The 12409-nt window shown below is 38.6% G+C and overlaps 1 protein-coding gene across 4 annotated transcripts in view; it reads left to right on the top strand.

Moving 5' to 3' along the window:
• The window catches only part of LOC120881379 (collagen alpha-5(IV) chain), a 248801-nt gene that overhangs the window by 167366 nt on the left and 69026 nt on the right, over positions 1 to 12409 (top strand). For all 4 annotated transcript variants that reach the window (XM_040265055.1, XM_040265057.1, XM_040265056.1 and 1 more), the window contains exons 22-28: positions 3396 to 3488; positions 5958 to 6028; positions 6313 to 6504; positions 8195 to 8363; positions 10323 to 10415; positions 10505 to 10609; positions 11881 to 11978. In XM_040265055.1, coding sequence (XP_040120989.1) covers positions 3396 to 3488; positions 5958 to 6028; positions 6313 to 6504; positions 8195 to 8363; positions 10323 to 10415; positions 10505 to 10609; positions 11881 to 11978 — 821 coding nt within the window. The remainder of the gene's footprint in view (positions 1 to 3395; positions 3489 to 5957; positions 6029 to 6312; positions 6505 to 8194; positions 8364 to 10322; positions 10416 to 10504; positions 10610 to 11880; positions 11979 to 12409) is intronic.

Consider the following 12409-nt stretch of genomic DNA (forward strand, 5'->3'; position numbering starts at 1 on the left):
CCTCCTCCACAGACCAGGTAAAGCAATAACAACAGAACTTTCACAAATTGCCACCACCACCACCACCACATTTATTCTGCCTCCTGCTGATCATTCTTACTGCTCCTATCTAAAACACTTCTTTGTACAATAGATTCCATTTCTTGTTTCCCTCAAAGATTCATTTGAGAAATTCTTGTCTCTCCCATATCATCAATTTTCCCCTTTCACTGGATCATTCCTAGCAGTATACAAATATGCGTTTGTTTACCCATCTAAAAAATATCTTGTTATAATCTCACTTCAGGTGCTAGATACTGTTCTTCATTTGCATCAAAACTCTTCAATAATTTTCTACTCACTGTCTCTAGATAACTCTTCTCTCCTCTCATTTTCTGTTAGTGAAATGAAAGTCTCTCAGTCGTGTCCGACTCTTTGCGACCCCATGGACTATATAGTCCATGGAATTCTCCAGGCAAGAATACTGGAGAGGGTAGCCTTTCCCTTCTCCAGGGGATCTTCTCAGCCCAGGGATTGAACCCAGGTCTCCCACATTGCAGGTGGATTCTCTACCAGCTGAGCCACCAGGGAAGGCCAAGAATATTGGAGTGGGTAGCCAATCCCTTCTCCAGAGGATCTTCCTGACCCAGGAATTGAACTGGGGTCTCCTGCATTGCAGGTGGATTCTTTATAAGCTGAGCTTTCAGGAAAGCTGTTAAACATACTCCAATCAGGACTCGCCCCCCACACACACTCGCATCACTCCATAGATGCTGTTTTTGTCAAAGTCACCAGTAGCTTGTGTGTGTTAAGTCACTTCAGTGTTTCGACTGTATGGACTATAGCCCACCAGGCTCCTTTGTCCATGGGATTATTCACTGGCAATTCAAATATTGTCTCAGTCCTTATTTTACTTGATTTTTGCATTCTTTAAATAGTTTATTCACTTGGTTTTCAATAAATTACATGCTCTGTTTGTATTCCTTCCTCCCTGGCATTTATGTGAAAGAGAGCCATTGTGACTGGAGGAGAGTGAGCATAGGCCAGGGTGCATGGCAGGGCTGGGAGGAGAACCGTAGAATATGATATAATATAATTGGAGGGAGGGGGCAGTCTGTGGCAGATCATACAGGACCTCATAAGACACTGTGATGATTTTATCTTTTATGTGGAAAGTGTTGAAAGTGAAAGTGTCATTTGCTCAGTCATGTCCAACTCTTTGTGACCCCATGAACTGTAGCCCACCAGGCTCCTCTGTTCATGGGATTCTCCAGGCAAGAATACTGGCATGGATTGCCATTTCCTTCTCCAGGGGATCCTCCTGACCCAGGGATTGAACCCAGTTCTCCTGCATTGCAGGCAGACTCTTTACCAACTGAGCTACACACACACACACACACACACACACACACACACACATATAGTAGATATGTCTCTATCTACATAGATATGTCTCTCCTTATGTATACTCTGTCTCTATATGTCTCTATATGTGTATCTATCATCTCATATGTAACTGCTATCTAAATCAAAATATAAAACTTAACCAGGATTCTAGAAGACTCTCTTGTGCATCCTAATCAGCACTCGCAAAGGTAACCACTGTTTTGTCCTCTATCAGTTTGCCTTGAACTTTGTAGAAATGGAATCATATAGGCCCTTTTATGTCTTAATATTTTATCTGGTTTGTTTTGCTTAATATTATATCTATTAAATACTCCTAAATATCCATTCTAATGTTAATGAACATTTGGTCTGGGGCTGTTATGAATAAAGCTGCTATGAACATTCATATATATATTATGTCATACATACATATATGTGTGTGTATATACATATATATATATGTATGTATGTATGTATTATAGGATATAAGCATTCATTCCTGTTGTGTAAACCTTGTGATGGAATTGCTGGGATATAGGATAGGTATAGATTTTGATTCCATAGATATCACCAAACCATTTGACAAAGAGAATTTAGTTTCCATTTCTCTCACAATTATTGATGCTGAGTCTCTTGTATAGTTTGTACATTCTCTTTGTAAAGTACTAATTTTTTTCTGTGTTTAATTGGGTTGTTGGATATATGTATCACAAATATATTCTCCCATTCCGTGACTTGACTTTTTACTCATGTCTTTTCTTGAAGAGAGGTTGTTAATGAACAGAAATCAAATGATAAATGTCCTCTTTTATGATTAGTGCTGTTTCTGTTCTATTTTAGAAATCTTTGCTTACCCCAAGGACCTGATGATATTCCTCTATGTTTTCTTCTAAAAGCTTTATTGTTTTCCTTTTTTGATTTTTGATGTATATTGACGTCATCTTTGATTTCCCCCTTCTTTTGCATTCTATATGTGATCCATGAGAAAACTCCATTGGCTCTACCTTCAAATATGTCCAGAATCTAACCAATACTCATCGTGTTCATTGCCGTCACTCTGGAATGAGCTGCCATCTCTCCTAGATCACTTCAGCAGTAGCCACTTAACATAATCTGTTTCCATCCTTGTACTTAGATCACATTCTTGACATAGCAACCAGAGTCCTCCTTTTAAAACTTGTCATATCATGTTGCTTTTCTGTTGAATTTCTTCTCCTAGATTCTTATTTTACTCACAGTAAAAGCCACAGTCTTCACGGTGGCCTATAGGATATTTTATGATATAGCACTTGTTATAACCTGTTAATGGTCTGAGCTGGTTTCCCTTCCTCACTCTATTCCAGTAATCTCTTCTCCTTGATATTCCTTCTGTGTGCTAGACATAGCTACTCTTTCTGCCTAGACTGCTCTGCAGTTGTTGCACACATGCCATGTCCTTTAAGTTTTTATTTTTATCATATGTCATCTTCTCAATGATTTCTATCCTGACTATCTTATTCAAAATTGCAATCTGCCACCCATCCCTAAGTATATCCAGTTTCACTTACTCAGCCAATGGTAGAATGTGAACACCATGAACGTATGGATTTTGTCTGTTTTGTTCATCATGTATTATAGACTCCTCGAGTAGTGCTTGGCACATAGTAGGTGCTCAGTAAATATATATCAAATGAATTGATTCTAAATATAAGCTTCTCTAACTACACTTGCATGGGAATATTGTCCTTTAGTGCAAACTTCCTTGTGTTCAGTCACTCAGTCATGTCTAACTTTTTGCAACCCCATGAACCGTAGCCTGCCATCTTCTCTGTCCATGAGATTTTCCAGGCAAGAATACTGGAGTGGGTTGCCATTTCCTCTTCCAGGGGATCTTCCAAACCCAGGGATTGAACTGGCTTGTCCTGCATTGGCTGGGATATTCTTTACCATAGATCCCCCTGGGAATACCTGCTAAGTTCTTTAGAACCTGTCTAAAGAAGATATATGTAAGCACTGACGTAAAATTTGTTTTTTATTATGGTTTTCTCTAGGTGACAAAGGTGACACCTGCTTCAACTGTATTGGAACTGGTGTTTCAGGGCCTCCAGGTCAGCCTGGTTTGCCAGGTCTTCCAGGCCCCCCAGGTAAAACATTCTGCCTCGGGGCAACCTTTAAAATATTTCTGGCTAGATATTAGTGAGCTTACAGTTTTAGAATGATGCCAGTTTCTCCTTTTATAGCTAGTCATTCATATTCATAAATAATTGATATGAAATATCAGTATCCACTATGAAATAAATTATGCTCTTGCTTTCTGTACCTGAAGCTACCCACATTTTCTATTAAAGCATTTCAACAATATTATTCCAGGAAAAATATTTTCCTTATTTTCCATATGGTGAAGAAAATAACTTAAACAGAGTCACACTTTTATTCCAGAAAACTGGGGAAAATGTTCATAATGCTTGAACCCTGAATATCCTTTCCAGTGGCAGATTCTAGTCTTTGGGATGTATCATATGTTGTCATTGAGAAATGGGGCTTTTACTAGATTTTGGAAATCAACCACCAATATTCCTCTTTATTTATTTTAATTTTTAAAAGTTAAACATTAAAAACTGTTCCTCTTTTTTTTGTAATTTTCATTGGAGTGCTGTTAATTTATAATGTGTTAATTTCTGCAGTGCAGAATAAATCAGACACATATACATATATCACCCTTTTTTAGATTCTTTTCCCATATAAGCCATTACAAAGTATTGAGTAGAGTTCCCTGTGCTATGCAGAAGGTCCTTATTAATAAATTATCTATTTTATGTATAGTGGTGTGTATGTGTCAATCCCAGTCTCCCAATTTATCCCCCACTTACTCCCAGGTAGCCATAAATTTGTTTTCTACATCTGTGACTCTACTTCTATTTTGTAGATAAGTTCATTTGTTCCCTTTTTTTAGATTCCACATGTAAGCAGTATCATATGATATTTGTCTTCCTCTTTCTATATATAACTCCTCCTTACCCATTTCCAAGCAGCACTGTATTTGATATCCATCAGACCCACAACACTTTCACTTAGCTGCCTCTTGGTATACCTCAGTATTCTCTTGAAATCACATTTTATGTCTGAGTCAGTCAGGGCTGAGAATAGACACCAGATCTCTTACCTTTATGTCTAGTGTGTCTCCCTGATGAACCATTTCATTTGGTGCTTGGAAATAGGTTTTCAGCAAGTCTAATAGCTGCCTCTGGAAGTTCATCATCTAGCCTTGTACTCTGGTCTAGTGATTTTCAAACTTGGGAGTGCATCAGAATTATTTGGAGGGCTTGTTAAAATCCATATTGCTGGGTCCCACCTCCCAAATTTCTGATTCAATAGACCTGAGATGGAGGGCCCAAGAATTAGCATTTCTAGCCAGTACCCAGGTGGTGCAAACACATCTGTTTCAGGGACCCATTTTGAAAACACTGCTTTAGTAATATTTCCTCTAGTCTTTGAGCACCAATCCTTTTTCATAAAATAAATTTTAGGGAGTGATAAACCAAATAAAGAACTAGTAGGAATCTAGGAAAATTGTTCAAGTAATAACAGAGAAAAATATACAGACTTTGACCTTATCTCGTTCTGCCTTTGACAATGGGATGCTTATAGAAGCCGAGTACTTCTGTGCATAGTACTTGGTAGCTACAAGCTTTGAAACACTTTGGAATTGGAAATACACTGAAGATGGTGACTGCAACCATGAAATTTTAAAAGACGCTTACTCCTTGGAAGGAAAGTTATGACCAACCTAGATAGTAAATTGAAAAGCAGAGATATTACTTTGCCAACAAAGGTCCGTCTAGTCAAGGCTATGGTTTTTCCAGTGGTCATGTATGGATGTGAGAGTTGGACTGTGAAGAAAGCTGAGTACCGAAGAATTGATGCTTTTGAACTGTGATGTTGGAGAAGACTCTTGAGAGTCCCTTGGACTGCAAGGAGATCCAACCAGTCCATCCTAAAGGAGATCAGTCCTGGGTGTTCATCGGAAGGACTGATGCTGAAGCTGAAACTCCAATACTTTGGCCACCTGATATGAAGAGTTGACTCATTGGAAAAGACCCTGATGCTGGGAGGGATTGCGGGCCGGAGGAGAAGGGGACGACAGAGGATGAGATGGTTGGATGGCATCACTGACTCGATGGACATGAGTTTGAGTGAACTCCGGCAGTTGGTGATGGACAGAGAGGCCTGGTGTGCTGCGATTCATGGGGTCGCAGAGAGTCGGACACAACTGAGCGACTGAACTGAACTGAACTGAAGGATACAATGTTGTATATACCATGAAAGTTTAGATTTACCTAAAAGAAAGGGTGATCTCTGTATCTTGAGAACATAAAATAGAGAAATCAGCATGTGACTTGTCAAATGAGATTGAATGATGTTCTTACTTTAAGACTTGCCTTCCTAAAAAAAAAAAAAAAAGACTTGCCTTCCTGACTTGCTGATATTTATATAAGCTTTATCAAAATTTCAAGCCCAAAGCTCATTTGACTCTCTCTCTCTCTCTCTCTCTCTCTCTCTCTCTCTCTCTGTGTGTGTGTGTGTGTGTGTGTGTGTGTGTGTGTGTGTATTAGGATCTCTTGGTTTCCCTGGACAGAAGGGCGAAAAAGGACATGCTGGTGCAACTGGTCCCAAAGGATTAACAGTAAGTTTTGAGTATATTATAGAGCAAAAGAAGTAGAAGAAACCGACTTACACCTTGAGTTTTCACTTGTGGATATATATAAAGGAAATTTAGTTTTTATATTATGATTTATTTGATTCTTTTACTCTTGCTGGCTCGTATGTCTCATTTGACTCATAGCTTTGTACACTAAATGTTATTGGGCAGGTTGATTGGATAAACTGGAGAACATATTAGAAAAAAAGAAACTGATCTTCTTCTCTCTCTTCTTTTTTTCCTCTTTTCTTTCTTTTTTAACCTTTCAGGGCATACCAGGAGCTCCAGGTGCTCCAGGCTTTCCTGGACCTAAAGGTGAACCTGGTGACATCCTCACATTTCCAGGAATGAAGGGTGACAAAGGAGATTTGGGTTCCCCTGGAGTTCCAGGACTTCCTGGTTTACCTGGCACCCCTGGACAGGATGGATTGCCAGGACTTCCTGGCCCCAAAGGAGAACCTGTAAGTTGGTTTGATATTCTTGATGTTGTGGTATCAAATTGTTACTGATGTTTTCTAGGATGGGCCTGTTGCTGAGATGAACATCTAATCAATGCTTAAAAGAATGTGATTATATGTACTAATGGCACATTGTTATTGACTATATAGAGTTTCTTTATAATTATTTTCTCTAAGTGGTTTTGTTAATTCTTTCTGCTTAACCCACTATTATGTTGAGTACTGTTTGCTATGACCAAGTAGGCAGAAGGTTAAGATGCCTGTAGAGCAGTGTAAGTTTCCCGTTTTCTTATCCCACATAGCCTTGTCTGTTTCTGTTTAGACCTGACAACAAAAGTCTAATTTGGTTTATATATAGTAAGCTTAGAGATTAGTGTGAGTAGATGGCTGTGTTAAATGTGCCATGGAGCCTAAAGATTGAACATAAATGAGTAGAGTCTTATTTTGTACACAACACACAGCCTAGGATATTTAGGTAGAAAGTGATACTTTATAAAATGTTAACTAGCCTGTAAACTTCTTGACTTACACTAGAATGTAAGCTTCATGAACGTAAAGACTTTCAGTTCAGTTCAGTCGCTCAGTCATGTCCGACTCTTTGCGACCCCATGAATTGCTGCACGCCAGGCCTCCCTGTCCATCACCATCTCCCAGAGTTCACTCAGACTCACGTCCATCGAGTCCGTGATGCCATCTAGCCATCTCATCCTCTGTCATCCCCTTCTCCTCCTGCCCCCAGTCTCTCCCAGCATCAGAGTCTTTTCCAATGAGTCAACTCTTTGCATGAGGTGGCCAAAGTACTGGAGCTTCAGCTTCAGCATCATTCCTTGCAAAGAAATCCCAGGGTTGATCTCCTTCAGAATGGACTGGTTGGATCTCCTTGTAGTCCAAGGGACTCTCAAGAGTCTTCTCCAACACCACAGTTCAACACATCAATTCTTCGGTGCGCAGCCTTCTTCACAGTCCAACTCTCACATCCATACATGACCACAGGAAAAGCCATAGCCTTGACTAGGCGGACCTTAGTCAGCAAAGTAATGTCTCTGCTTTTGAATATACTATCTAGGTTGGTCATAACTTCCCTTCCAAGGAGTAAGCGTCTTTTAATTTCATGGCTGCAGTCACCATCTGCAGTGATTTTGGAGCCCCAAAAATAAAGTCTGACACTGTTTCTACTGTTTCCCCATCTATTTCCCATGAAGTGATGGGACCGGATGCCATGATCTTCGTTTTCTGAATGTTGAGCTTTAGGCCAACTTTTTCACTCTCCTCTTTCACTTTCATCAAGAGGCTTTTTAGTTCCTCTTCACTTTCTGCCATAAGGGTGGTGTCATCTGCATATCTGAGGTTATTGATATTTCTCCTGGCAATCTTGATTCCAGCTTGTGTTTCTTCCAGTCCAGTGTTTCTCATGATGTACTCTGCATATAAGTTAAATAAGCAGGGTGACAATTTAGTCTATTTATATTCTTTCCTCTATCACCAGTTCCTCGCACATAGTAGGAACTCAAAAAATATTTGTTGAATGAAAGAATGTATAAATAGAGTGAGCACATATACCATCCCATAGTAACACACACTCAGTTTTTAAGAACTATTATGGCTGTATCATTTCTCTAACTGTACTAAGTAATGCCAACCTACAGATAGCTGTTATATCTATGTATTTCTATATTAAACTTTTCCCTTTCAGGGTGGAATGGCTTTTAAGGGTGAAAGAGGTCCCCCTGGGAATCCAGGTTTGCCAGGTCTCCCAGGAAATAGGGGCCCTATGGGCCCTGTTGGTTTTGGCCCTCCAGGTCCAGTAGGTGAAAAAGGCATACAAGGCGTGGCAGGAAATCCAGGCCAACCAGGAATACCAGGTGAGTTTGCTATGGTGGTTTCATTTTTAGTTTGGTGCTTAAAAACAGAAATGCATTATCTTTTGACCATTTGGGGCTCCTTTCATGAGAGGTGTTTTTCCCTGGCTATTTATATTTGGGCTTCCCAGATCTCCTTTGCAAGGAAACATAAATGTGTATGTGCGTGTGTGTGTGCGTGTGTGTGTATGTTTTAAAAAGGTCTTCTCTTTAAAGTTTCTCTGACTGTATTTATTGTTACTGTTGTTGTTTTTAAGTGCATGATACATAATGCAAAGTTTAACAAATAATTATAATAGAAACACACACATAACTACCACATGTGCCAAGAAACATACATTGCCAGTATTCTGGAAACCTATGCTCCCCTCTCTGTCTTTTCCTGATAAAAATCTTCTTCCATTTCTCCAAGGGTAAACACTGCCTTCACTTTTGCATAATTTTCTTCCATAAATAGTTTTATCACCTAGATATGTATTCCTAAATAAAGTACTTTATGCTTCTTTTTGAACTTTATGTTAATCATAGGGTAAGTATTCTTTATGTTAACTTTGTATATGGATATAGCATTTTTATTGCTGTACAGTATCCCACTGTGTGTGTGTCACCATTGATTTATGCATTCTATTGTTAATGGACAATTGGATTATTTATAGTTCAGGCCTATTATTATAATGCTTCTATGTGCATTCTCTTATATATTCTTGTACTATGTGGCAGGGATCAGCAAACTACAGTTCATAAATCAAATCTGGCCCTCCACATGTTGTCATAAATGAAAGTTTTATTTGAACAGATTCACACCCATTCACTATTGTTATGCTTGCTTTTGCACTACTGCTGTAGAGTTGAGTTGTTGCTACAGAGACCATGTGGCCCACAAAGCCTAAAGTATATGCTGTCTAGTCCTTTACAGAAAACAATTGCCAGTCACTGGGTTAGGGTATATATTTAAGATTTGCATTTTTGAGGCATAGAATAAATACATCTTCAGTTTTATTAGACAATTCCAAACCATGTCCAAAGCAGTTGTATCAATTCATACTCCCACCAGCAGTATTAGGGATTTATTGTTGGTCTGTATCTTCAAAAACATTTTGTATTGCCACTTTTATACTTTTGCCAGTCTGTTGAGTGTGATATATAGGGTGGCAGTTTTATTTTATATTTCTCTGATATATAAATGAATAAAAATGAATATGCAATATCCATACACAAAGTTAACATGAAGAATGCTTACCCCATGATTCCATTAACATAAAGTTCAAACATTAACATTTTCATATGTTTGTTGACCATTTGAATTTTCCATTTGTGACATTTCTATCCAAGTGTTTTGACCATTTTTTCTTTCGGATTGTTTTTCTTACTGATTTGGAGGGGAGTGTGTGTGTGTGTGTTCTGTGTATTAGTTCTTTCTTAGCTATTTATTTTGCAAAATCTTCATTCACTGTGGCTTGCCCTTTTCACTCTCTTTATGGTGTCTTTAATGAACAGAAATCAATTTGGGTGTAGCCAAATTTATCACACTTTTCTCTCATGGTTAGTGCTTTTGATGCCATGATTAAGAAATCCATCTTTATCCTCAACCTTTTTCAAAGTCTTATTTCAATTAATGAGTAGTATGTGTACTTGGACTTTGCATGCATAAAACCTTAAAGTACCCGTAGTTAACTAAAAATAAATATTTTTCTTTTGAGCTGCGTTTAGAAAATATTTTTATAGATGCCTAATATATTTATAGATGCTATCTTCATGAAAATTCTTAGAACTGTAATATACTTTTCTCTTTGAAATTTCATTCTTCCATTTAGTATCTTCCTTGAAAATATATATAAGATTGTTTTTCTCTTGGATTTTTATTAGTTTGCATTTTCAAAAGATTATAAATATTTTTTTGTTTTAATTAACGAGGTCTTCAGTCAAGTGAACACTTCCTATTCACTGTTAATTCCCACATAGGTCCTAAAGGTGATCCAGGTCAGACCATAACCCAACCAGGGAAGCCTGGCCTGCCTGGTCACCCAGGCAGAGATGGTGAAGTAGGTCTTCCAGGTATGTGAGGAATTTATTTGACCATGTCCTCAACATTTTTTGGCTTCTTTCTTTGGCTACTTCCAAAAAACCCTGCTGTTTCTCCATAGGTGAACCTGGACTCCCAGGCCAGCCAGGCTTGCCAGGAATGCCTGGTAGTAAAGGAGAACCGGGTATCCCTGGAATCGGGCTTCCTGGACCGCCTGGTCCCAAAGGTATGTAGGACTGGGTAGCAGCCAAGGTAGGTTAACTGCTTAAAGTGATATTATTCTGTGATATAGTTTACACAATAGATAAAATATATTAGTTTTAACTTTTTCTATGTGTGGTTTGCTCAGTGCTCAGTCATGTCTGACTCTTTACTACCGTTTGAACTGTAACCCACCAGGCTCCTGTGTCCATTGAATTTTTCAGGCAAGAATACTGGAGTGGGTTGCCGTTTCCTCTTCCAGGGGATCTTCCCAACCAGGGATTAAATGCATGTCTCTTGCACTGCAGGCAGATTCTCTTATCTGCTGAGCCATTAAGGAAAACCCTTTGTGCAATAAAAAGTTTTAAATGAAAAGTCACAGAATGTGTGCGCTATAGTTTTGTTGTCTTTATCTAAAACTTTCCAGACAAGAAAACATCTAAATCCTAGATATGCAAAAATGATATATAAACTTTAAAAATCACAGTAATGTGTCTTTTGTGTTCACCATTATATTTTAAGTACTCAAAAGAGTTTTTGGCATATAGTAAGCACTCAGTAGATATTTGTTAATGGATTATATTAAACAGAAAACAGATTTATTGCACACATTCATCCAAGTAATGTTTTATCCTTAAGTCATAGTCTCATGATTCACTGAAACTTTTAGGACTGTTGCTTCAGTTCTGCTTTATTCTTCACAGAACTTTTTCTCATGAACGGCAAGTGTGTGTCTTAATCTGAGAACAGTGCTTAAACATGTCCTTAATCATTTATACTAAATGACTTCAGAAGAGTCAGATTTGATTTTATGTGTATGTATGTTGGTGATGGACAGGGAGGCCTGGCGTGCTGCAATTCATGGGGTCGCAAAGAGTCAGACACGACTGAGCAACTGAACTGAACTGATATGTATAACATCTGCCGTTGTTTTTAGCTCATTTCCAGAATTATGTGGTAAGCCTTTTATCATACTATATCCAGATATAAGCAGAATAAGTTTAGTTATTCTATCTCATTGGTAATAGCTTTTACTTTCTTTTAGAAGAGCATTAGCCACAAATGCTATTTAGCCCTGTATGAAAATAATAGGACCACAAAGTGATTGAGAGAGAATATCAGGTATTTGTAAGGCTTGGTCTGGAATAGTCATCTAGAATGTCATTGTGCTTCTAACATCTTACTCTAGTCACTAAGCATGATATACTAGGGTGAAATGTGGGTTTAGGAGTTTGGGTATCTTTCTTACAGTGTCTTCTGTTTGGGGATTGACTTCTAATGACTTATAATTTACAGGTTTTCCTGGAATTCCAGGACCTCCAGGAGCACCTGGATCACCTGGAAGAATCGGTCTAGAAGGTCCTTCTGGGCCACCAGGCTTTCCAGGACCAAAGGTCTGAGACATTTTACTTCCTTCTTTCTTCTTTTTCTATTTCCCCTACCTTTCTTGTGTTGTGCTTAGTTGCTTGGTTGTGTCCGATTCTTTGCAACATGGACTGTAGCCGACCAGGCTCCTCTGTCCATGGGATTCTCCAGGCAAGAATACTGGAGTGGGTTGCCATGCCCTCCTCCAGGGGATCTTCCCAACCCAGGGATCGAACCCACATCTCCTGCATTGCAAGTGGATTCATTACCTTCTGAGCCACAGGGAAGCCTTTCCTTCCCTTAGCCTTCTCTATTTTGACTTAGACATCATCCCAAGTCTTTACTATATGAATAGAACTTAACTTACTGTATTTTTATTGAAAAATATTTAACTCCAACCACTTTTTTAATAGTCCAAGAGGTGGAATTTGAAGCAAAATTAAAAAAAAATTCTGAACCT

Source organism: Oryx dammah, unplaced genomic scaffold (genome assembly GCF_014754425.2).
Source record: "Oryx dammah isolate SB20612 unplaced genomic scaffold, SCBI_Odam_1.1 HiC_scaffold_23, whole genome shotgun sequence".
NCBI lineage: Eukaryota > Metazoa > Chordata > Mammalia > Artiodactyla > Bovidae > Oryx > Oryx dammah.